The sequence below is a fragment of the Aythya marila genome (genome assembly GCF_965140915.1).
Source record: "Aythya marila genome assembly, contig: HAP1_HAP1_SCAFFOLD_819, whole genome shotgun sequence".
NCBI classification, from domain to species: Eukaryota; Metazoa; Chordata; class Aves; order Anseriformes; family Anatidae; genus Aythya; species Aythya marila.
Genome location: NW_028137509.1, coordinates 1 through 26,240, shown reverse-complemented (window position 1 = coordinate 26,240; position 26,240 = coordinate 1). Strand labels below are relative to the sequence as shown.

The 26,240-nt window shown below is 44.3% G+C and overlaps 1 protein-coding gene across 3 annotated transcripts; it reads right to left on the bottom strand.

Moving 5' to 3' along the window:
- On the bottom strand, positions 1 to 26,000 carry DAZAP1 (DAZ associated protein 1). Of its 3 annotated transcripts, none has more exons than XM_082785168.1 (12): positions 25,790 to 26,000; positions 20,387 to 20,427; positions 19,783 to 19,949; positions 19,414 to 19,479; positions 18,663 to 18,773; positions 16,228 to 16,276; positions 11,654 to 11,736; positions 8,086 to 8,239; positions 6,569 to 6,598; positions 6,009 to 6,149; positions 5,175 to 5,357; positions 1 to 990 (listed from the first exon to the last, which is right to left on the bottom strand). In XM_082785168.1, exons 1-12 carry the CDS (start codon positions 25,819 to 25,821, stop codon positions 818 to 820), a joined length of 1,230 nt encoding a protein of 409 aa, XP_082641294.1. In that variant the 5' UTR covers positions 25,822 to 26,000; the 3' UTR covers positions 1 to 817. The 3 variants fall into 3 exon arrangements, with proteins under 3 accessions (XP_082641294.1, XP_082641295.1, XP_082641296.1); XM_082785169.1 differs by having other exon boundaries at positions 18,663 to 18,770; XM_082785170.1 differs by lacking the exons at positions 11,654 to 11,736; positions 19,414 to 19,479; positions 19,783 to 19,949; positions 20,387 to 20,427; positions 25,790 to 26,000 and having other exon boundaries at positions 18,663 to 18,774.
- Positions 26,001 to 26,240: the final 240 nt, after the last annotated feature.

Below are 26,240 nucleotides of genomic sequence, written 5' to 3'. Positions count from 1 at the left end.
TTCTAATCCAAATGTACGTCTCTTTATTCAAACCAGGGGTAATCACTGGTTAGTGCAAAACGCACCTAAACCTTTTGCCTGAGGGAAATCTACATCTTAACAAGGCCTCCGTTAACCCCTAATGAAATCCACAGAGGATTTGAAAGAGTTTGAAGCACAGACCTAGCGCTGCGCTTCCTAAGTGACTCTGTGCGTCAACAAGTCTGCACCTGCCTTGTTACCAGTTCTACACCGTCAGGTAACAACAGCAAAATACACTCAGTAGATTTCTTTTTTTTTAACTCCCAGAGTTTCTGAACCATCCTCCCCACCGCTAATGTCAGGAGTAAGGGGGCTGCAGCTCGCCCTCACTTCCAACAGTGCTAACGGAAACCCTGTTTTAAATTAAAAAATAAGCCAGCATACATAGTAGAAAATTTCTCTTAAAAATTTCACAATCTGTAAATGTATATATTTTTTTTTCTTTTAAACATAAAAGTTTACAATATACGGTAAAACAAAGGCTCAGGAAAAATAATTTCAAAAAAAAGAAACCTGAAGTTTTTGAATTAAAGCTGAAGACATTTTTAAAACCCTGTAGTTTGAACCAGTGACATTTATTTGTGCTGATGGGTTAGAGAAAGGAAAATATTTAAAAACTGCAGTCCAAACACCCACAGCGTTGCCTTCAGAAGCCATCTTCCCCCACCCCCCAAAAAAAAAATGTTGTTAGGTTTTTCTTCCATCAAGTATGTGATTGTCACAAGTTCCGAAGTCTGGGGCTCGGCTGCTCCCAGGCCCCCCCGTGGGGACAGAACTCCCTGATTGCCAGCCCACGCTAGCGCCTGTAGGGGTGAAATCCTTGCACGTTGTGGTTCTGTCCTCGTCCAAAGCCGCTTCCTCCTGCAGGTGGGCCACTGGATGGTTGCACCGAGGGGCCTCCGTAGGGAGGGGGTTGCTGGCTGGGATCAGAGAAACCTTGTCCAAACCCACTCAAGTCTTGTCCATACCCTGGGGAGAAGGAAAGAAAAGGCAGAGGTCAGCTTCCAGTCAGCTTCCAGCGTCCTCCACGCGCACGGAGCAGCAGAGGTGCAAATTCAAGACCTGACACCACTCCCTCCCCCCACGCAGTCCCAGGAACACAAACCCTTTGATCTAACACAGAAAGGGGAGCTGCTGCTTTCAGTTCTTCACCTTATCTGCCTCCCGGTACAGGAGGAGAACCCAGGAGGCGTGCAGAGGTGCAGGTTTCACTTTTGAGGTAACCCAGCCCAGCCAGCAGGTCAGACTCCCACACTGCTGCTGTTCAGCAGCTTCAAGTGGCTCGCTGGTAGGCTGTCAGTTCATTCTGAGCAGCATTTTTTTTTAATTTCATTTTTGTTTCTAGCAATGTGAGGTTCAGCAGAGATGAAGATGTAGCAAGGAATTCTTCCTGGCACCTCTGCCTGATGGCGGAGAGCTTTTGGAGCCAAGCTTTGTACAGGCAACTTCACCTTCCCTGAACACTCAAAAACTGCTGCTGCTGAAAGGACACACTGGAGAAGATGCTTAAAAAAAAAAAAAAAAAAAAAAAAAAAAAAAGCACTGCTGCCTGTGCATTTTCATTAACTGGCCTCTTTCAAGGAATGCTCAGTTCCTAAATTAGAACTGAAACATGAGGGGGCAAAGCTATTAGAGCAGGATCCCAAAGGCTGTGACTGCTCCACCCGTTACAGAATGTGTAGGGGAACCTGAACTCGGAACAACTGACGTGCTTCCCCTAAGGCTCATCACATGAGCAGGCTGACATCTACTTGCTGCGAGTTCAAAACCAAAAGTTCCACTTCAAAACCTGCCCCTGCTCCCCACTGCTCGCTGCTGCAGCTGCTGCTGAGTGCTTTAACCCAGCTGAAGATCAGCAGCAGTGAACAAGGACACAGCAGGTCCCCACATCCCCTAAAAATCCACTGCAGCAGAGCTTGGGCAGTTTTAAACCTGAAAGGACACTCAACTGCAGCGCACACAGATCTGTGCAGGAAATTAATATTTATATTAATATTTATCCTGTTCTTCCTCAGCCTGCAGAACCCAACGCTCCCCTGCTGCTGCTCAGCGAGGCTACGACCACCTGCACCAAAGCCCAGAGTTAGGCTGGGCAGAATTTGGGAATAGGGACAAAGGGCGGAGATGAAAAGCCTTGCAGGAATTCTTGCTGCCAGTGTGAGGGAGAACTAGATGTGAATTAAGAACGCTGAGAAACTAAGAAATTTAATAAAAGTTCCCTTAATTAAATACAACTCAATCATAACAGCGGCATCAGCACAAGCCTCAGCTATAAAAGATGGTATTAAGAACCCTAATTGCTCGGTACGTTTCTGCAGTTCTGCTTCTCCCTGTGCAGGCTTAAAGCAGGTTTAACTCTCTTAATCCAAAACAAAGTCTCTTAGCACGTCTTCAGTATTTCAATTTCAAGCTCTGCCTGTCTCTCAGGACTTGCAGCTGCTAATGAGCCTTAAAACACATCTATCACAAGGCTTCTATTAGCTAAAAATGCTAATCCAGGCTTTTTTTCATACCAAGATAAGCAGACTACCAAAAATACAATTTAATTGTTTGCCAAGGGGCGAGGCTCAGAAGGAAAGAAAATGAAGTTATTCTCACCGCACAGCGCAGTGTTAGAGCATTCGGTGGGGGAAACCACAGCTCCCCATTTGGTTATCAAAAAGGAAGCCCACAGCACCACGCTGAGCAGCCAGACATGTAACTGCGCGTTGTCTTCCCTCGCTGTGGCTCCTGCTGCAGCTCTCAGCTCGCACCGTGAAGCAGCACACGGCTCACCTGCCCTTCCAGAGGGCTCTGCTTTCTAAAGGAGCCGTGCCAAGCTTTATGGTCTCAACCTCTGGCTTGCAGAACCTGAGCTCTGCTCAGTTACACAAGATAAAGTGTCGCCAGCGCAGCAGCTTTGGAAGCAATCAGCAGCATCATTCCTATTTCAGTGGTGAGCTCCCCCTCCGAGCTAACGAGGGTACAGAAGTGTTTCAGAAGTGTGTTGCCCTTGCTCGCCCAAAGTAAACATTTGAGCCACGTCGCTCCCCCCACCCCCTTAGGAGAGACCCTGCAAGAAACAGAAGTTAGTTTCCCCGAGGCAGACAAATGAAGAGCATTGGTTGTAAAGAGGCGCCACCTACCTAGATCTCTCACTGCTCAGCCTGACCATAAGAGTGTAAACAAAGTATTGGCGCGTAGCCTGAAGGGTCTTGAGAATAGGTACCCAGCCCTAGTAAGAAATGAGGAGACCAGGGTGACGAACCCCGAGAGAGCCCTGTGCAGAGATAATTTTTCAGGGTGAGGGAGACACACCCGTGTTAGCGTTTCATTTACTCGTGTTTACGTTCATCCCGGCTGTAAACATCGCAGCATTTAAGATGCTGTCAAGCCAGGACAAATCTGAGAATGCCACGACGATTAGATAACGCCGTGCCTCTTTAAAGCCCATCAGCCTTATGCATTTCCGTAAATGCATGCAGATCAGCTAGGCTGCCTGTTGTGCAGCAGTGCTGCTAATCTGCAAACACACGAAGAGCTGGAGCTCTTTAAAAAAGTTTCAAAGATGTTACAGGTAGCTTTGTGGGTGACTGCTGCACATCAAACACCTCTTTCTCTGTTAGCACTTGTGCTCATTAACAGATTTCAAGCTAAGAAACCACTCGAGGTGAGAGACCACCTTCAGTTGTGCCTTACACCAACCTTCTTAGCTCCTTCCTCCAACTGCAGTACCACACACCTTTTCCTCCCTCCTCCCTCCCCACCCGGCACTTTTAGAGACTAATTAGAAGCACTTTAAATATTTCCCTGGGAAATAGGCTTCCTAGAATATACAGGAGGCGAGTGGTACTACACACACCAAATAGAGGAACCCCCACAAGGTTGGAAAACAGATTCTTCCTAGACTTCTGAAACACCACAAATGTTGGCTCCCCGCAGAATGTAAATGATTATGCATGGCTCTGTATTTTATTTAGTAGGGTCCACCCTCTCTCAAAAGGGATCTATCTGCAAAGAGACAAGTTCTTGCAAGACAAGAAAACCTTCCTCTTGAGTCACAAGGGCAAAGCTTTCTCTGGCAGCAACTGTGTTTAGAACAAATTTTAAACATTTGAAGCTCATCAACATGAGAACATCTGCTTGCTTTACAAATGCACCTGAAAGGCTAATCTTCCGTGTTTTTTTTAAACACATTTTGCATTTTTGGAACTTCAAATAGTATCTATTCAAATAACTTCATGAACTGTTCTTTAAATAAGTTTCTGCAGGCACTTTAAATAAAACCGTCAGGCATATGCTCACACATGGAGAATCTGTCCAAGTGTAGAGCAGCAGTCTTAATCCATGGACACACTGCATGCAGAAAACTGACTGCAGAAGTGGAAGACCACCAATTACTTCATCTTCAGGAAAAGGAGCATGCCATGGACAGGTCTTAGGGACAATGCTGCTTAGAAGTAGGAGTGTGTGGAAGAGCAATATGAAAACTCCATCTCAGTTTCCACAGAGAGAAGCACAAGCACCTATCCAGGTGTAGGTTTGGTTTTATTTTGTTTGGTAGTGCTGCCTGACTGGCTTAAAACTTGTTACACCAATGTCTTTCATCACTATTCTCAAGCAGTTACTTATACCACAGCACAAATAAGCACTGCTGAGGCATTACATGCTGCTGACAAAACTACAGCTTGTGATAAGACAGGAAAGGAACAGGGGATGGGAGGAAAAAGCATGCAGATTGGATTTTAATACCCCATACTGCTTGCATCTCGATGCTATTCTTAAAGTCTACTCTCCGATCTGATCAAAGTCAGTTAAACAAAACAGCTGTCTACAAGCTGCATGAAGCTATTAGAGAGGAAAAAAAGTTTTAACTGCAGATTCAGGGAGAGAGCAAATCAGCGACTTATCCTACAACTGCAGAAGTCTCTGAAGACTATCCCACAGGATACAAACGATGTCTAGAGTTGTTTAAGAAAATACCCACTGGCTAGAATACCTGCTGGATGATTTAAGGATCCCTTGAAAGCTGGTGTCTGGCATTCCCTCCCTTGACAGAAGTGCCATCGGTGTTAGCGAACAGCTTCTGAACACTGATTTTGCACCCAGGTAGGAAAGCAAAGCAGGAAGGGAAGAAGGATCAAGCTGAGTTTATTTTACAGGCAGTTACTTACCAAATTGGCTGTAAGGGAATTCTGGCTGAGCAGTTGGGGGTTTGCTCATGTCCTGAGTTGCCTGAGATGGTGGTGGTGGTGGTGGAAAAGCTAGTGGTGCTGCCCCTGGAGTGGCAGGTGGAGGGGGTACTCCAGGTGGGGCAAACTGGTCAGGTGGAGGAGGAGGAGCACCATAACCAAAACCTGAAACACAAGCAAAGTGCAACGGATGTGAAGACACGGGTATGGGTCAACACCTCCCTGAATTCTTGCTTGGATTTAGTACAATGCACTTTTTTTTTCCAGTAACAGACTTGTAGGTATTTAAGTCAAAACGTTTGCTACTTGTAGCTGGCAGGCAGTAAAACCAACTTACATTGCAACAGAAAAAAAAGAGTGGCATTTCCTACCTTTTTTAAACCAAGTTTGTGACTAGACTTTTCAAAAGGTGGCCCGAGGGCGTAGATGTTCAAATCCTATTTACGTTTCCAATGCCACTTGTGACCTTAATTCCTTAAGCTTCTCGAAAAATCCCAGCCTGCGTCTAGCCCAGGTCACCGTGCAATAATCTCTTAAGTTTTCTCACAGATGTCATAATAGAGGTACACAATGAAACTAGATTTGTTTAGCGAGAGATTTGAGCTAGAGAACAGACTATTACAGCACCCAAGAGAAAGCAACCCAACTGCCTGACAAAAATAGTTGCTTGTAACTCCGAATATACAATCTCAGCAGAGAATTTAAGGATAGATTAAAAAAGGCGTAGGGGAAAACTCCAAGTCCAGAGAAAGATGAGCAAAAGCCAACCCCTGAATTTGGTGACGGATTGCACTCAGACTCCTGGAGGTCACTTACTAAATGGTGGAGGGGTGCCATAGCCCTGTGGAAATCCTTGTGGAGGTGGGAATCCCCCAGGAGGTGTAGAGACTATGTATGAGGTAAATGGTGGTGGCGGTGGAGGAGCTCCTCTGCCTGGAGGAGGTGGTCCATATCCACCTAGAAAATTAACAGAAACAAAGAGCTGAAGAGGCTCAATAACGAAAAATCTGCATTCTCTAGATGGGGTAAAGCTGTTTCCTCAATATCAGATGCAACCTCAGCCTTCTTTAAATTCTTACTTTGGGAAATATTTGTCCTCCAAGTATCCCTGCAGTAAATAATTGTATTTGAGAATGTAATTCCTTGATACCGAATTAATGGAGTTGGCAACACCGGGATGCATGTCAGCTCCCTTTTCTGGTTTGTTAACAACACGCTGTCGTCTTCATTCTTTAAGGACAAATTCAATCAAGCTTTTAAACATACAGGCTGTTAAATACTACAGCAATCCACAAATCTCTGTGGATTCTTAAAGAAATTACGTCCCCACTCAGCAGGATTTTTCTATTAAAATCAGTCCCATATAATGTACTTACCAATCGCCTGTCCAGCTGGCACCCACATCCCTAAAACAAAGCAAAAAAAGCAAGTTATACATGTACTGAAGCTGTTTAATATGAAACAGGAATGATTTAGGGAAAGTTTATCTTGCTTTAGGCTCTGGAATACACTAGATATCCTCCCAGTGTCCCTTACATTTCTTCTGGTCAAAGATTTATTTTTTTTTAATGGTCCAAGAAGTCTTAAAAGACTCTGAATTATTCAGCAAATAATGCAGAAACATGCAGCAATCCTCAAACTGAAGTCAGATGGAGTGCTCAAAAACCGAGCACACCCAGCCAAGAAACCGCACTAGTATAAAAACCACCGACATACTGAGAATCACAGCAGACTACACATCCAAGGTATTTTAATACATTATCAGGTTTATCCTATTTATTTTTGAAGTTTTTGAACCATAAAAACATCTTCCGCATTCGTTGCAGCATTAAGATAGAGAGATAAATGCATTTACGCTTCACGCTAATCTTTCCAGTAGATCAGCTATCGTTTTCTGTACAAATAACCACACTGAAAATAATCTCGTTTCTCAATTTGTGCAGTTGCAGATTAGCACATCTGTGCAGAATGTCAAAGCCTCAGCTGCAGCTTTCAAGTTAATAAGCACCATGGGGAAACGAGCAATCCCTCCACTGAGGTATCATCTATTGTAGCAAGAGATGAAGCACTGACACTCCCTTTAGCCCCCCAGGTGAAAATTTCTCATATCGGAGCACGCAAGTTCTGTTCTGTCAAATGCAACTCAATTATGCCGCTGTATTTCTCCATAAGTTATCAAAACTGTCTTCGGATGAACTCAGCATATTTATCCCATCTTCAAAATCTGGTGGGGTTATTATAGCCATCAAAACCAAAACACACGGCTGCTCCTTTCAGCCCTGAAGGGTTCAAGCTAAATCACGACCGTTATAAGCACTAAGTGCTCCCCTGCACCACTGCTGGCCCCATAGCTGCTTGTTATTTTTCCAGGCTACATTAAGCAATAAAATCCAGAGACAAGACCATCTGTTTTTCTCTCATCCCTTGCAAATTTTACTTATAACTTCCTCTGAAACTGCCTCATCCTTGAAAATGCCTATTTTAACAACATTTTTCTTTCAGGTCTCAAGCAGGTCACGCTCCCACAGCTGGAGTCCCAGCTTGAGCTTTCTCAGCACCTTCTCCACGTTACCAAAAACCACGCCGATTCTATTTAGGGAGAGGCAGAGCCAAACAGAAGAGGCCAAGCACCTTCTAGAATGCGTGCGAGGCTCAGCACAACCCACTGACCTCTGCCCTAAGCAGCAACGTGTTTGGGGAAAAGGAGATGAAGGACTGGTCTCAGAAGACTCGGGAAGGACTGGTGCAGTTTTAGTTCTGCTATCGATAATCCAGCACGGAGATAGCATTGATGAACCTGCAAATTCTGTCATTTGCCACTCTTACCAAGTTATCAGCACGCTTTAAGGACAAGACTCGCTCACGACAGTGATTAAGACATCCAGAGAAGTACCTTGAGGGCCGTATCCTTGCTGCCAGGTAGGAGGGGGCTGACCTGCCCAGCCATTGGCAGCGCTCGGCATGATCCTGCTTCCCCACTGACTGGCGCCGGGCGGCCCTGGAGTTTGGCTTTTGCTATCCCGAGGTTCTGCACGTTTCACCTCCACCTAAACAAACAGAGTCGCCATTTAGGAGAGATGCTGCAGGTCAATCTACCCCCCTTCCCTTCACACACACCCTTAATTAACACTTAAGACTACACTTAGCATCTTATGACTTATGTCTAAGTACTTAATTATTAAACTTAAGGCCGGTAATTTAAAATGTTTCTCAGGTACAGTATGTGTGATGGTAAGACGTTACAAGTCCAGCTATTGAGGTATTTCAAGCAAAACACATCCTACAAATCATTTATGTTTTATCATAGTACAATATTCATTGGCTTTAATCTTAAAACAGCAGTACCCTCTTACAACAACTCTTCACTTAAAAAAAAACGTAATCTTTTAAATCGTTTATAGACTCTTTTAATACTTAAGACTGGAGTTACAAAGACGATGTTTTCAGAAAAAAATCGAGTAAAGAGTACACTCTGAAAAAGGGTACTAATGCTTTAACCATTCCAAGCGTTTGGGGTTCATTTGAAAGTTACAGTTTAAACCCACCCCATCTAACTGCAATTTCAGTTCGGCTCATACCTGAGAAACACACATTTGTTTGGTTGGTTTTTGTTTGCTTGTTTGTTTGTTTTTTTAAACTTAGAATTTATTTAAATGTCTAATGGAAGATAAAGACTTACCTTCCCCAGGCTAACGCTTAAAGAATCTCAATTAACTCAAACAATGTCAGAGGGAATGGATGTGATAAGAGAATCTTACATTACATCTAACAAAAAAGTAAACAAACATGCAAGTAATAAAAATGGACAGTTGAGTCAATAAGAAGCAAATCTTCATACTGTGTTAAGTCAGTGACAAAAGCCCTCCTGTTTTTAAAATTAGTAAGCCACAGTGCTTAACTTATTTTATTCAAAGATAAAATGTCCTAGTGTTCCAAGCCATCGAATAAGTGCATTTGACCTACTTAAAATAAGCTGCACATTCAATATAAACCTCTCTCTCAAAAAAAAAAAAAATTCAGTTTCTGATTTAATAAAACACTCTCAGCACTCATGCATGCTGAATTAAAGCCTTTTTTATTTTATGATTAATTTTAATGGGTGCCAGAGTACAAAGAAAATAAATCGCAATCATCAATGGGCCTGAGTAGTATGGAAAATAAAGTATTCAGAATTCTTCCTGCCATGTCTTAAAAACCATTCATGTCAGAGAACAAACAGGAAATAGGCACAAGGCAAGGACAAAGCCCCCCACCCCCAGCCCACTGCAGATGCCCCAAGGACATTATACATGACAGTAACCAAATCTCTGTCAGCTGAAGGCCTTTCCAGAGAGGAACCGAGGGAATTTTTCAAAGGACTCAAATTAATGAGTCTTAACACATTTGCCTTGAGGGAATTCGGTTATTGCTTACAAAAGCAGAGTCCTTCTTGCAATTTTAATTTTTTTTTTCCCCTTTCAACAACATATGGATTCATTTCAGCAATACCTTTTTAATTACCAGAAAGAGAGAGATACCATTTTTAAAGCAGGCATTATTAGTCAATGAAGGGAGCGGAGTGTGCTGGTGCTCGTTTCTCTGTGTGGAAGAATTCCATTAATTTTTCAGTGTGCATTTACAAGCAGCGAGCTGCCAAACTGAGGACTGAAAAATGCTCGTGCAATATTCTCAACAACCAAGTTAAAATTCTGCACCTGCCTCGAGCCCAGTTTACACCAGTAAATGAGGCGTCTCCACCGGCTGTATCCGAAGAAATGCTGCAGATTTCTGCCTTTTATGTCATTGAAAGGGGAAAAAAAAAAAAAAAAAAGAAAAAAGAAATTTCATTTTCATACTGGAATTGTTTGAGAAACAAGGGAGAACTCTGAATTAGCACTGACAATATTCTGCAAGCTGGCAGCACAAGAGGTGACATTTTGAAGGCTCGCACAGGGTTCTCCATTCTTTCCCAGACCCATTACAGCAGATGAACCACCCTTTGTTCGTGTTTATATTTAGCATGTGCTGCTTTGTGATGTGACCTCTCACTGAAGTGGTTCGTGTAAGTTTAAGGCAATTTCAAGGAAAGATCAGAGGCTGGATGCAGGATGCAATTCATACACACACCACCGTAAATAGATTTCGGGCTGTCAGTGCCTTCGCTCACAAATGGGAGTGCTCAACTGCTCACAGGAAGAAAATACTAATAATCAAGTACACTAACGGTCTTGATTACACAAACACATTTCTTCATTTGCTGCATTTCCATTAACTAAAAAAATCAACCCACCCCTCAACCCCAAAACAAGTTCACAGGGAAAAAAGCATTCTGTGCTGCGTAATTAACCAAACAAAATTCCATTGATTGGCAAGAACATATCCCCTGCTAGCTAGGTAAATGTTTATAAAATATCAGGCTACAGGAAGACTTTAAAACACAATGCAAAATTTTAAAATGCAGTAACTTAAGGTGAGTGACAGTATTCTCGGGTTTCCTTGAGATATATTCTCTCTAAGGTTGGCAGTTCTAAGGTTTACTTTAAAAACTGTGGATAGAGAGAAAAGCTGCAAGGACTTAATTTTACCAGAATTTCCTGTGGTTAATTTTCCTTTCAGAAGTTATGATTTTCCCTGTCTAAAACTGGGGTGTCCTGAACAATTTTCTCTGCTTTTCATTTGTTCCACAGGTACGAGCATGTTCCTTGCTGAGTAACATCAAAGCAAGCATAAAAAATTCCTCCCTATCAAACATCCACTTGCTGACAACACAGTATGAAGATGAAACAACCAGAGGTCACTTAACTGCATTGTGGTTAAATACTATATAGAGTACGTGGGTTTGTATCAAAGTTTCACAGTAAGTGACCCAATTTTTTAAAAAACCAATCCTTCATGATGTTTTTGTTTTGTTTGTTTTGTCTCTTTTAGTTTAAGATTATACAAAGCAGATTTTCTCACACCAGCTAAAATTTGAGTACCAAATACACATCTGAAGGAGTGGTATCTTAAACCAAGCCTTGAACAACTCAGATTTCATTGGGATTCTCGTTTTCAAACGGCTGGACACACCTACCTTCTACCCTTGCACCTAGGAAGCAAAGCAGTGCTCAGAAGATGGGCAGTCGCCATCGATTCCATCCAACACAAGCTCCACTGAGCCAGAGCAACCCCCCAGGTCTGTAGCACAAGGCCTTACCCAAAATAAAAATAAAAAAATAAGAAGAAAACGACACCCGTAGCCTAAGTTCTCAGGCTTTCAGGATCTACGTCTCTTCTCTGGGCTAAGACCCAAGCTAACTGCCTCTCTCACCTGCTTAAGCAAACTCAGAAGACTTTCTCCACCTTCATGGATAAAGCCTTGAATTTGGACTTGCACGCTCTCCCAGCTCGCTGATCGGTACCTAGGTTTGGTCACCAGTGAAATTGCTAGTTGCCCAAGACTTGGTTCTTTCTTAAGGTAAAATAAAACTACAACTACACACTTTTTTGCCCATGATGTCGTGAAAATGCATGTTGACAGCCTGGTCCACTGATTGTTCGTCCTCGAAAGTAATAAATCCAAAACCTAGCCAACGACGAAGAGTGAATCAAGGTAGCAGGGTGTTGTGACACAAAACAGGATGATGAACAGTATTAGGGGCGGACCAAGGGTTCAAGCAGGGGTTTCAGATAACCAAGACTTGTGTTAAATTTTCAACAACAAAAAAAAAAAAATCAGTCTGAGAAAATTGCAATGGATACTTCCCCGTACTTAGGCAATTAATGCCTCATCTTGGTTTCACACATGCAACTTACAAACTGAACAAGTTAACGATTTTTTTTTTTTAATTTGATTCCTAACCTACCCATCAGGAAATGGAAAAAAGTGCTAGCATAATCAGAACTGTGCCACATGATCAAATCAAAATACTTGTGGGACAGCAAATTAGAAGTAAAGAAGCTTGCCTGCTCCTATCTTTGATTTAAGCTAGGATCCCAAAGAAAAACTGTCCTGTCCCTACGCCCCCAAGCTGCAAAGCAACTTCCTCCCGTCCCTCACCCCACTCTTCAGTTAGGGAATATTTTCCGTGGAAAAGAAGAACATTGTCTTTGAAATGTAGCTGTTAAAGCATGAAAAAATTTTACCACTCCATGGATGAATGAGAAGCTTCAGAAACTAACAACCTAGATCAGAGGTTCTCAAGTTTTTCACGCCTTGGAGAAAGCTCTTAACAGACGATCCTTGTTCCAAACCCGGCCTCCCCTGACGACCCAAGGAGCACGTCACACTTGCTGGTGTCTCTATCTATTTTACTTCTTGCATTTCCTGCTGCTTTTCTCTCCAATGGCTACCCAACGCTTTTTAGCTGCTCTTTTTGCTCAAGCTACTAACTGCTCGAGATCCCCAAGGATGCCTCACGCCCTTTTATCTGACCGCAGCCCTTGACGTTGGCAGCTCAGCTGAATCCAGCAGCTATTTAAAAGGCCATGTGGGACATGGGGTGGGGTGGGGGGGTCTCATGCCTGTAGCAGACACTGGACGAGAGGCAAAGCCCCGGGTTCTAAATCGCTTCTGGAGGTCACACTTTGAGAACCACTGCACTTAGGTTGTAGCTGCTGATACTGCCGAGAGAGTGGCAAAATAGTGGTTAATCTCACAGAACACGGAGGCTGGTTCATGCCATCAACCACTTGTTGCTGGTGTAACAACCGAATCCCAGGAAAGGTAAGAACACATGCAGTACATAAGTGGTGCCATTCTTTAGATTAGCTAAGGGTAGAGCAATAAAATTAGAAAGAAAAACGAGGTGCGGCATCAAAAGCATATGGAACATGGATGCATTTCTGCTTTTCTGAAACCCAAGATTTCCCCCTTGGTTTGCATTTTGCTTTGCAGCTAGTGCTGACAGCAGCCATATATTGCTCTAAAGCGTTAAACAGAAATACAGTATCTATAACAGTTAGTGTCTCTCTAAGCTTATCCAACTGGGTTGGGTAAGCCCAAAGAGGCCTATTGTAGAAAAAGTTTATATATAAAAAATACACAAAGATACAGGCCAAAATAGATTCCAGCAGGTCAAATTCTGCTGTCAGCAACAAGAGCAAAAGACATCACTAAAATAAAATTAAAATAAAAAGGAAAAAAACTTAGCATTTCCCACACACAAGAGACTGGCAGTATAAACGAAGTTTTGTTGACCTGTGATGAAAGCAGCCTCAAAATTGAGAGCAGCATTTCATCACAATATATTTGTCTGAGGTTAAAATCTGCACATTAGAGCCAAAAGAAAAGTATTTGTATTTAAATCACACATTTAGCATTGCTGCCTTTATCTAAAAGGGCACGAGAAAGGAAAATGAGGGATACAATCTACATATGCAGGCTGCTCACTTGATTCTGAGAAGGCTGAAGGAGGGGAACGGGTTGTGATATGGGGATGTGGTTTGTCGGGAGGGGAAGAAGGAAGGAATAAAGGTCATTGAGGAAGCCAGTAAAGAAAAAAGCATTCAAAAGGGCCAAACGCTACAAGATAAGGAACAGTGAAGAAATCAGAATACAATACACAGAGAAATGCCAAGAACGTGAAATTTTAAAGACAGCAGAAGTGACAAAACCTATCATCAAGCAGCTTTATTTTTCAGAAGACAGCACTTTACTGAAGGCTGGAGAAACTCGTTGCCTTTAGCAGGAACCCAAGTGGACTACCAAACAGAGCTACGAGGCTGGTCCGCAGCCAAGGGAAAGAGAACACAGCAAGAACCTGTAAATTACTTCCCAGTGGTCGGTTCAGCAGAGAATAGAAAGCATGAGAAGCAGGGACTGCAACAAAGCCACTATTTCACTTAAGATGTAACGAGGCTGGCTGTGCTTGGGACTCTGGCAAGAATTCTGATGAAAGCGGCGCTTGCAGAAGAGCTAACCACGAGGAGGTAGGGGCAGCAAGTAAATGAAGGCAACTTGGCTGCTTCGAGACAGGCAGGCAGCTCCTCGAGGGCATCACGGTAGTTCTGACACTGAGAACCTGGTTCCCAGCCTTCTTGTGAGAAGCTGAGGGTGGAGGAACGCTGCTGGGATTAGTAAGAGGGGTAATTTGTCCTTCCTTCTACCGGCAAACTGGTGAAATAGCGTGCAGGAAGGGATGTGTTCAGAATGCAAGGACGGTAAAAGAGGAAAATGGAAGGAGGCAAAACTGACAATGATTCAAGTAGAAGATGGTAGCGAAGTGGCCTTTTAAAATTTATAAAGATAGAGTAATTCAGGTACCATGTTAAAGGGACAAGCGGGGACTGAACAGCACTGTACAACAGAATACAGATCAGAAAGGAAGCGGGAGAAAATGTGTTCTGGGATGCACGACCAGGAGCACCAGATACAAAGGAGCAATTTTTCCTAGCACACCCCGAGGGATTAACAAGGCCATTTTTGGAGATGACAGTTAGTTACACTACATAAAAGGAATCTAATAGAATAAAAATGAAAGCCAGAGCAACAGGATTCAAGAACACTGCTTAAGAAGTCAGACAAATAAAGGAGAAAGTACTCTGCAGTACAACTGCACACTGGATGGAGACAGATGGGTTTTCAAACCTGAGCACATTTGTCATTTCTGCTTCAAGCTACCAAGTCTTAAGTGGACCAGAAGCCTTCTATTAATTTTTTTTTAGTATAGCTCTAAGCAGAGAAGCCATTAATTCAGACCAGGATTAATCCAGAGCAGGCATGATGTTTTAGTATCTTTTGCTCAGAGGCTGCAAGGCTGGGATAAATATCACAAAGATATAGATGATACAATAGTTACTGGAATAATTCAAAAACTTCAACCACAAATTATACTCATTTGCCCTTATCTTGGTCTCCACTGCTTCCTCTACTTGAAATTAGATGCTCTAGAGCATTTAAATGGATGAATTTATGTTCTGCTTAAATAGAAGACATCTGTTGAAAGAAGGTTAAGATAGCTAAGGCAAGAAAACAAAAAACAAAAAAACAAATATATTGAAACTTCGTTTACACTCCAATTAAAGACAAAGCCCGTCCCTCCTCTGACTGTGGAACTGGCCTGTACCTCTGTGATAAATTATCACCTAGAGAGAAGAAATCTAAAGAGATATCGTTAATCACAGTCAAACAATTCACAGAGAGAAAAGGAAAAAAAAAAAAACTTACTTAACATTACCATACTTTACTATGAAACACTTAAATATGCCACTAAGGATGTATGTCTAAATTAAAAATAAAACTAAGACTTAACAGCTTAATAAATATGAAGTGAAGAATATATTTCTTAATAATGAGTCAGAGGAGAAATGAGAGTTCAGATGGCAAACTATTCTCTAGCATGTAGAACATGCTACTAGGTGGTAAGTGCAACTAAGCTTCACTTATTTCAAATATTGCCTCTTAATAGTCAAAACAGATGAGAGATGCAATGGAAGGTGGATGGCATGAAGCTTGCTTCGTATTTTGACCAAAGGTTACCAACTCGATTAAAACAGTCTAGAGAGACTTTGTGGGTTTTTTCCATTAAAAAAGCAGTCTAGCACATAGGCACTACGTATCCCAATCAAAATATATGTGTTTTTGAAAGCATTTTATGTCGTTTAAGAACTGCTTTTCTCAGATTTTAAGTGAAGCCATTTAACCAAAACAAAAAGCATGTAATGGATGGATTCTGTCCTAATCCCATGTCCAGAAGTACTCTGAACTAGAGCACCCCCATGCAATTATAAACATCAACATACCTTTCATGTGGAACAGGAGGAAAGTCTGATGAGATTTTTCCCTACTGTACCTTAAACCACAGGAGTGGCTCAAGAATCAAATTTCATTCAAATAAAAACCAGCAAAAAAAGAAGAAAATGAACATGAAACATCTGACTTTAAATGCACAGATACCAACTAAAGCTGTAGATGAAGAGTCTGCACTTAATGTGCTATTTGCCCAGCGAATTATTCTTTTTCCTGAGGCAACACAGAAAAAAAAAAATCTACCTTTTCTGATGGTGTGAAATAGTTTGCCATCTGACTATAGGAGAGTATGAAGAAATTTCAAGGACAAACTAGATCAGCCTTTACCTCGGGGCCTCTGTTTCTCTGCGTCATAGATCATTACAACTTCAGTGACCTGGAAGAGAGAAGGGAAATTCTACTAACTGTGCTACCAGGGGAGCGTTATAAACAGTTACCACAGGCTGGTTTCCCGCACTCTATCCACAAAGCACAATTAAATGCTTGATGTAGCCATCAATACCAGTCTGTCCTAGCACAGTGCAAACAAATTGGGAATACTGCTCTTTATAGGAGTCTAAGAAAAGCCTGAATTCATCTGTTCCAAAAAACTGCCTCATTTTGGCTTTTTAAGGTCTCATCACACTTAAGATTTTAATCTAGCGTTAAGGTTGCTCCACTGTTTATACTCACATTATAGCCCATAAAAACTCTAAAGGTCTTGGGGTTCTCAACACACTGTTCATCAGCGTTGCTTCCTAAAACTGCTTTTTCAATTTTTAAAAAATTTTCACTCTCAATACGAAAGGTACCTTTAACTGCATTAAAAATTTGCAGTTTCTCTGAATTCCTTGCATGTCAGCGTGGTGCAGTATCAGCTATAAACTGATGCTTCAAATGGCATTACAAAAACATTTATGGGTGATCAGTATCAGAATGCATTTAGCTACAAAAGGAAATCAAAAAATGAACTGAAGGTCGTTCAAGAACTTTGAAGACTTTCTTCAAACTAAGCATCAATATGAGCTAAAACTTAGAACAGAAGCAGAGATGCAACATTCATTTCAAAGGCAATATTAAAATAGCTGAAAGGAACTGCCTTAAAAACTTTCAGATGGAGAAACAGTCACGAAATGTAGGTGATGTCATGGAATCACAGCTCTGCCTTCAAGTCCTTTTTTTTTTTTTTTTTTTTTTTTTTAAACTATGGTCCCCTCATTAGCTTAAAACTCGATGCAAATCCACCTTTTACTAACAGCTAGAAAACATACTTTTCAAGTTATTACACCATACACACTCACTCGAGTGTATCCTATGGGATGCTAACAGCTGAGGTTTATCCCCACTGGGGGATTTTGCCACATGACAGTGGCAGACTTTTTTCCACTGCTCCGTTTGGATCCCATCCTTCACATTGACCTTATTTCCCATCCAATTACCATGTCTCAGAAACAATCCCTGCTTTTGCCTCATCACCCTGTGGCTACAAAACATACGCAGGAACCTCTGCTTCTCCAAACACAGCTCATTAAAACTTCCACGTTGGCTTCCTGATTTCTACCCTGCTGTTAAGGTTCTACTACTTACTTTTCAAGGCACTTACACTTACTGGCTGTTGCCTTCTGGTTTTGGTGGCACATAACCCTGTATCTCCCAAGCCATCCAGAGGTCAGAACTGGAAGCTTTCCTCAAGTCTGCGAGGAAGAGCCTTTAGAAATGATGCCCCACAGCTGTGGAACATGCTCCTCCACCTTTATTTATAAGTCTGGTGCAGACTTTCAAACTAAAGAAAGGGTTATTAGCAATTCCCTTTTGTATTTTATTTAAAATTTGAGGTAATCATTTTTAAATAGTACTGTTGATTAACTTAGCCACTTGAGAAAGAATCAACTAATCCTTTACTGCCGCTAAGAAATTGTATAGAAAAACAATTTAAAAAAAAACAATCAGCAGATCACGCTGAACGCCACTGAAAGATGGCAAGCTCGCGTGCACTGGCACATCCTGGAATTCAGCTCAGGGAACCTTTAAATATTTCAAAATTATCTACAGCTGAGTTTAGTAATTGAGCTTAGTAATTTACCATCTTGGAAAGAAGCCACAATGGTTGGGATAAATGGGAAATTAAATCTAATTAGAAAAAAATCCGAAGATACACTTGTTTTAGTGAGAAGTTATAAACTGAATTATACACAGTTGCATAACATGAGCAGCAGTTTCTCTCTAGAATGGATATTCCAGGGACAAGAGAACTCAGCTGATTCCAGATATTGTTTAAAAGCAACCAGTGTTAACAAAATAATGGCAGGAGACTGAAAATTTAAGCAATCACTTATTCAAAGACAAGCGTTTTAGGTGTAAGCTCATGGAAGTGCTTCCAGTTCAAAAAAAAATAATAATAAAAAAAAAAATCACACAAAACTATCACTGAGCTGTAAGTTTTCAATTGAGAAGCAAGAATTATTCTAAGCCACCTAAACTCAGGAGCATTTTCTCCCTGTGCAAGAAGGGACCAGAATAATGCATCAGGCAGACTTAAACGAGAGAAGACGGAGGAAGCAAAGTGAGTTACTTATCAGAGCAATAGATTTTGACAAACAGCAAGATGCACTTCGAGATGATGAACGTTTAGTACACTATCACAAAATGCTTCAGTATGTGCCTATAGCAGTTTGTCTAAATTAACCCCAAATTTGACAGCTTGATGAAATCTGAGGAAAGGCAGCGGGGAGGGAAAGCATCTTGCAACCAACTGATAACTGCCATCATGCTGAATGACTCACCACTCCGAATTTCTTGAAGTATTCCCTGAGCTCAGTCTCGCCACAGTTATGAGGAATCCCACCAACAAAAATTTTATTTGATTTATTGTTATCGCTCCTGGATCCTTTCTGCTAAATCGAGGAGGAAAAAAAAAAAAAAAAAAAAAAAAAAAAAAGAATCAGTCAGAAGGACAATGAGGTTGGCTACTTCAGTCATTTTGTGCTTAAACATGAACAATGGTCTCTTGGAGGCTGAGGGGGAGCCATCTCCAGGCCTGGAGTCTACTGTTCATTAAAGGGAAGCAACTGCACGCTCTCAGCTCAGAAGTTTAGCATTCAGTTAAAATCCAGCCTCTCTTCTTCAGAAGATCAGAGAACCGGGGAGCATGTTCTGAGGCCATTTACTCATTTTTTAATGAAATCATATTAGCCTGCAGGGGATGAAGTAGGCTGGAAAAAAGTATCAGTCCTGCAAGCGCCCTTCCAGACACTCCTTTCAAGGCTTGAAGAACTCCACTGAAAGCACTGCAAAGAGCTTAAAAAAGCACCACACCCACAAAGCGAGTTTAACACAAACACAAAGTGTTTGCTAATAACTCCAGTGTACTTGGACTCTTACCATCAAAAAAAATCTAAGTGTATTTTTCAGAAGTAAAGCTGACACTTGAGGCCTGCCTCTGCCTGCTGGCTTTAGGACATGGGAACAATCCACGTGAATTCAACGCAACAAAACTTGGAAACCAGCTACGACACACCACGTTTAGCTCCTTACCCATCCTTCCTTTGGCCGTGTCCGTTCGGGTTGCATCCCCCGAGGTGTACATGGCTTTGGATCAATCTGGAAGAGATTCCAGCTCGGTCAGATCTCTGCGTGGAACACTGTTCTAGGAAGTTTTGTTTCTGGCAGCTGAACACAGCGCTGCTGAAATTCAGCTCCTCAGATAAAAGCTATCGGCAATACAACGTGACACAGATCACCGAGTTAAAGCTGTCTTACAGTAAACAAATGCAAAAAACAGGCAACTTTTACATTATCCAGTATGCAATAAGAAGTCAGAGTTTAGAACATATATTTGAAGCAGTCTGGGAAAAAAAAAATCAAAAACCCCACACCAGAAAACGAAACACGAAGTCAACTTACGTTTCGGCCATCTAACGTGTGAGGTCTACTGGCCAGTACTGTTCCCACACAGTTGGGATCTTTAAATTTGACAAATCCAAATCCTCGAGACTGGTTTGTTGTTTTGTCTTTCATTATTACACAGTCTACGACTTCTCCATACTGGGAGAAGTAGCTACGAAGAGTTTCTGTTAAAAGAAGGATATATTAAACAGAACCAGATATTAACGTTACCAGGCTGTGTTCAAAACCACGAGACAAGACAGAACGAAGCAGCTGAACAAGTTCAGACTTGAGCTAACCATCCTTTGAAAATGATCATGCTTGATTTAAACAAAATGATTTTTTTGCCACTCATGCAAAAGAACAGCAATATCACAGCAAGGAAATGATTTTAAAAAACTGTCATCTTCTGAATTGACATCTTGAACACAAAACAGAATGTAAAGAAGCAAAACAGTGATTGGAACTTTCTCTACAGAAAATTTTATCTCTGAGCAGAAAAAAACAGCAGAAACCTCAACCAAATTTCCCTACCATGGTATTGCCTGGTAAAAAGCTAGGTGTCTGCGTGTTTGGTTGTACACGAAGGGCAGGCCCAACGACTGTAGAATACATAGCTTACCTTGCGTTGTGCTCCAGTCCAGGCCACCCACAAACAGTTTTCTGCAACGGGAGCACAGAGCAGTGTTAGTTAGGGTGCTACAGGAAATTGTTTCATCTTATTTAACGAAGCAGTCAGCTCTTCTGAACAGTTCTGCTGGTGCTGAGGCCTCCAAAATACAGGATAAAGTGAAGGCTTCGCCAGAAAGCCTCAATTCCTCGTGACAAGCACCTTGTTTTGGGAAGACTGAGACAGAACTGGAGCACACGCTTTGTGTGCCAAGGGCACGAGCAGAGCTTGTACGTTTATTAGAGAATATTTTGTTCTTCCATGTGAAGAGAAGACAATTACCAGGACAGCCAAAGCTCCTCTCAACTCCCCACTTCCAGGAATTTGAGAAAACGGCATCACTTTGAGAAAGCTTTTGCTAGCCAAGAGGAAAGAACACCACGGAGCATCACCCAAGTCCGTTTACCTGCTCTCCTGGGGGCAGAAGGGAGTTCCAGCATGGAACACTTCATAGCTCATGAAAATGTGTACAAAGCACCGCTGAAATTGTTTGAAAAGCAATCCAAGCACATCATTAAGGTCGCAAGCTACCTGCTCAACCCCTCCCCAATCCAGGGCGCCTGGCTCCCAGTTTCCTTCCCAACTTCTCATGGCAAGAGAACAAACCAGCAGCTGCAGGGCCGTGCAGCTCCGATTTAAGGATGAAAACAAAAACCCCAAACTTCTGAGATAAAGCAAGCTGACAGAAGACCAGACACCGTGGTTTAGCCACCTAAGTCTATTAACTGCTTTAATCCCAGGCTAATGACCGAGAGGTGCACAGTGCTGCGTTAAGCCTTTGAAATGGAGTTCAAAGAACAAACAGCTTGAGCTCTTCCACAGCCATTTGCTACCTGACGTTGAACATTACGAGGTAACTGACAACCTAAATAGGTTAAAAAAACTCTGCCATACAAAAATGGATTAGGAACACAGCTGCTGCAACCCTCTCTGAGAAGTCAGGTGTTGCTTTTGCCGCAATACCTGCAGTTCGCGCATTTGGTGTTACCACCACGTGAAAAAACAACAACAGCAGTTGAAGTTATTTAATTAATTTAAGTTATTTAACTTAAAAACATCAAGCAAGAAATGCACCTGCCCTGGGGGATGATGTGGCCAGCTTCCACAGGCCATGTGGTCAAAAGCCCAGTGGGAATCACAGCTAAAAAACTGGGGCTTTACCTGGGATTTTTGTATTTGTTTTCTAGCTGCATAACTGGGTAAGAGAAAGGTTTTGAATTTGTTCCACGCTCGGATCAAAAAGCTTGTGTCAGCCCTTGGGTTTCCCTGCTGCTGGGTTCCCAAAGTATGGTGCTGGTAAAAAAAAAAAAAAAAAAAAAAAGTCCTCAAACTGTTGGTTAGAACAAAACTCATCCCCTCCTGTTACTCGTTACTCCTTCACTCCCATAGCAGGACGGGTCAGAATCGCTTTGGTTCTGGTTCAGTCGTCATCTTCTAGGGAAATGAAAGCAAAAGTGGAACTGCCAAGCCTAAGGTGGGAAGGAAACTGGTGAGGCAAGCACGAAGGAACAGCGCAGCAATTAGTTGTGAAACCACGTTATAATCCCTGCCTTCCAGATCTCTCCAAACGCACGAGAAGGTCGTGACTGAAACCCAAAGTGAACCCCACGCTCACAACCCGGGACAGCTCTGAACCAAGCCCGTTCTCCTACAGAAGCCGCCCGGACCCGCAGCGCTTCGTGTCGGAGCACGCAGAGCGAGAGGAGCCGCGAGGCCGCCTGCTTGGCAGCTCTTTATCAACCTCAGGGTGTGACAAGACTCCCATGCAAAATATTTTACTCTCTAATTAAAGGCTAGTTGAAAGCCACCCCGGCGTTTGGCCCTTTTCAGTGAGGAGCACCGACGTAAAACATCTCCAGTTAATAGTTTTGTGTCTGCACAGAGCCGTGCTGGGGTGATTTATCCTCCGAGGATGCCCTCCACGCCTCGGATCAATCCTCCAGGAGAGGAACCACCTTCTGCTTGCGTTTTCTACTCACCCGAGCACAGCTGCAGGTTAGAAGTAGAAAGCCGAGGTTCTCCCTTTTCCTACCATAACTAAGAAAAACCATTCTCCTAATAAAGGCCGTTGTCCTCAGCTCCTTTTTAGGAGCCATTAGAGCAGCAGGAACCAGCAGTGCCCAGGCAGAGCAGAGAGCTGCTGCACAGGGGCTGGGGAAGGACCTAGAGGGCTTGGCGAGGCAGGGAGCTCACGGAGGAAACCCGCAGCCCTTTTTTATGGCTTCATTTCTCCGTGCTACGGCATCACATCACAACCCTTATGCAGTAACAGTGAATAAAACAAAATAAAACAATGCTCTAAGGGTGGAGATGTGCTACGTACGAAGCTAAGGGTGACCCAATCCAGCATGAGGTGGTACCAAGAAGTCTTGCTCCATCCAGGCAAACCTGAATCCTCAGCCCCTGCGAGCAGTGCCAGCAGGACACTTCATCCACTACCAACCTCCTCTGTGAGCAGGCCTGTTTTCTACTTGCCCCCTTCAGGATAAACTCTTCTCAGGACAGGAAAAGTCCCCCCAGACCCCCCAGTGGCAGCAGCACCAGCTCCAGGGAGCTTCCTCACCACCACCCAGTTTTTAAGAGCCGAACCGGGCCAGCAGTCCCCACCAGGCGCAGACTTCCTGCTCCTTCCCACAGCTCCCCCTTCGCCAAATTCACACGTGGGACACGCACAAATCCACGTGGCTCCTCCTCGTGCCGTTACAGTTCTGCAAGTTCTGCAAGAAAACAACTTTGTCTCCTGGCAGCAAAGAGGAAAACCTCATCTGATGCTTGCTCAGATGGAAGTTTTGATGATGCCCATCGCCGCGCGCTGCCCACATTTTCCCCACGTGTTGGGTTTGGGTTTTTAGAACTGAGCTCGATAGCCTGGCATGCGAGATCAATTTCTAAGAGATCGGTTTGAAACGCCAGCTGCACTCTGACAGAACACCAAGCTGGCTGCGGGGAAGGAGGACTCCCCGCAGTCTCCGGCCATTGAAACCTCCCCATTCCGGGATTAATTCCTTGCAGCCACCTTCCCTTCATTTAAACAAACAAAAAGGCCGGGTTGCCTGAGGTCAGCAGCAGCTGTATGTAAATACACGGCCTCATCCACAGGCCCACTCCGGGGCTGTCCAGGCCTTTGACTCCAGGACAGATTGTTTTCAGGGACACGGAGCGAAGGCAGGAGTTAACTGCCCCCATGTGCCCCAAAAAGCAGAGGAACACGGCACAAGAGTGGCCTGAAGTGAGAGCTGTGGGACCTAATGAGGCCTCTTTCTTTCTTCAGCAGACGCAGCTCGTCTGAGAACTTTTACCCAAGTTTCACAGCCCCACGTGTTCCACTGCAACTATTTCCTGACAAAGGTTTCTTCTTCTCTCATGGAAACGTGTCTAACGCTGAAATAGCTAATTCCAGAATTAATAACAAAGCATGCAAAGATGTGTGGAAGGGCTGAAACTCAAAAAAAAAAAAACATACAAACTCCTTGCCTACATAAAATAACGTCAGCTTGACCATCATCTATCTTTTTAGTGCAGCTCCAACGAGTTCTGGCCTGTAGGATGCAGCAAGCTCAGGAGCAGCACTTTCTGTCACTGAAAACACTCCAAGTCCCAACTCCAATCAATAATGTTCTCAAGCCCCTACCTACTCATACCCATATGAGGAATTATTTTGGTTTCTGAACTTCAAATCTGCCCAGGAAAGTGGTTCAATCCACAACTTCCTATCAAGTTTAAGACTTGCATCACAGCAGCCTTCAGAACAGAACTTCCTCGCACAGCAGCTGACCAAAACTGCGCTTTATCCTCTCATCTGAGCACTTCTGGGGAGGCAGGGAAACAGAAAATCGCCCTCCCCAATTAAGATCTGGTCCTTTCAAATCTGATTACGACTCGGCAGGATCAAAACCTAAGCAGCCTGCAGCCAGGAGCCACCAGGCCCGCTCAGGATGGGCGCTGATGATCCTTCAGCAGCGGCTCGCAGCCTGCGCTCACCTACGAGTCTTGGACATGTGTCTGCTTGTGGTGCCCGCTGTAAGACACCGGGTAGTGTCTTATATGGGCCACGATCCACAAAAAAGGGCACTTTTGGGGCTAAACCTACATATTTAAACACACCTCGTGCAGTGTGTGCTGTTCCTGTGATATTCAAGGCAGTTTTCTTGCTCCTCGTGTTTGTAAGGCCATACAAATGAGGAACACACACAGCAAATGAGCACCCCGTGCCAGTTCCTTTGTAGTGAAAGCTGAGCAGCCCACAGGGTTTTTTCATCTTCTTTTTGCCGTTTCCCACTGAAGTCTACAGGCTTTTATTTAAATATTTTTTTTTTTAATCTTCTCTTTGCTGCTTCCCATCCTAACACGCAGAGTCTACAGGCTCTTCATTTAAATATTTACATGTCGGGTGGTGTGTTTTTTTTTGTTTTTGTTTTTTTTTTTTTGGCTGTTTCCTGTTTTAACTTGTGGAGTCTCCAGGCCTTATCGGCTTCCAAAGATGGCACCGGGATTGCCCCAAACGTACCTTAGGAGAGCTGAGGCCTGAGAGGGAGCTGATAAGAGGGGTGGGAGAGCCGGGAAGCGCCCCCCCTTACAGCCTGACACCCCCTGGCTGGGCAGGGGCAGGCCTTCGGGGCCAGGTTTTGTGCTGGAACCAGAAAATCGCCTGGAAACCCACCTTGGGCAAGGCCTTGGGAGGGTGAGGAGCGTTGGGGGCTTCGTTGTCTGCATCGTGCCTGGGGGAAAGGCTCCGGGACCCCCGGGGGAAGGACCTGGGACCCCCGGTGGGACTGGAGCAGCCCCAGCCAGGCCCTGAGGTGGATTTGGGGGGGATTTAAGGTTTTGGGGGGTGGTTTTGGAGGGGTTTGGGGGGGATTTGGGGAGGATTTGAAGGGTTCGGGGAGGATTTTAGAGGGCTTGGGGGTGGTTTGGGGGGATGTGAGGGTTTTGGGGGTGGTTTTGGGGTGGATTCTGTGGGAATTGGGAGGGATCTGAAGGAGTTTGAAGGGGTTTTGGGGGGGAATTTGGGAATTTTTAGGGGTTTGCCGGAGGGATTTGGGGTTTTGCGTGTGTGGGGGGGGGGAGGGTTCCCTTTTTTTTTGGGTGGAATTCCGAGGGTTTCGGGGAGCCGCGCGGTGACCTTGGGCCGCGCCACCTGCCGCCGCGGCGGGGGGGTCACGTGACGGGGCCGGGCCCGTGCCGGTGCGCGCGGGGCCAGCATGGCGGCCGGGCCCGGTGGGGGGCGGAGCCTCCCCCCCCCCCTTCCTCCTCCTCCTCCTCCTCCCCCCCCCCTCCCCGCCGCGGCCTTCCCGTGAGCACAACCGGAGCCTCTTCCCCCCCCCACCCCCCAAATCTCCCCCTTCTCCCCCTCACCCGATCTCATCGGCGCCTCCCACGCTGTTCATGGCGGCGGCTCCCGGGGGGGGCCGCGCCCGGTTCCGGCGGCTCGCTGGGCTCCTCGCTTTTTTTTTTTTTTCCTTTTTGTGTTTTTTTTTGTTGTTTTTATAGCTCTATATAATTTTTTTGGCGCCTACTCTTCCGCTTCTTCCTTCTTTTTTCCTTGCTCCCTCCCTCCCCCCCCCCCCCAGGAGCTGCAGCAAACGGCCGCCCCCGGGCCCGGCCTCCCCCCCGCCCCCCCTCCTCTCCTCCTCCTGCTCGCCGCCGCCGCCCGCCCGCCGCGCGCTCCCTCAGCGCCGCCAACGGCCGCTGCGCGCGCACCTGCCCCCGCTACGGGGTCTCCGGGGCCGCGCCCAGGGAGGGGCGGGAAGGGGCGGGGCTAAGGAAGGGGGCGGGGTTAATGGGGAAGGGGCGGGGTTAAGGGGAG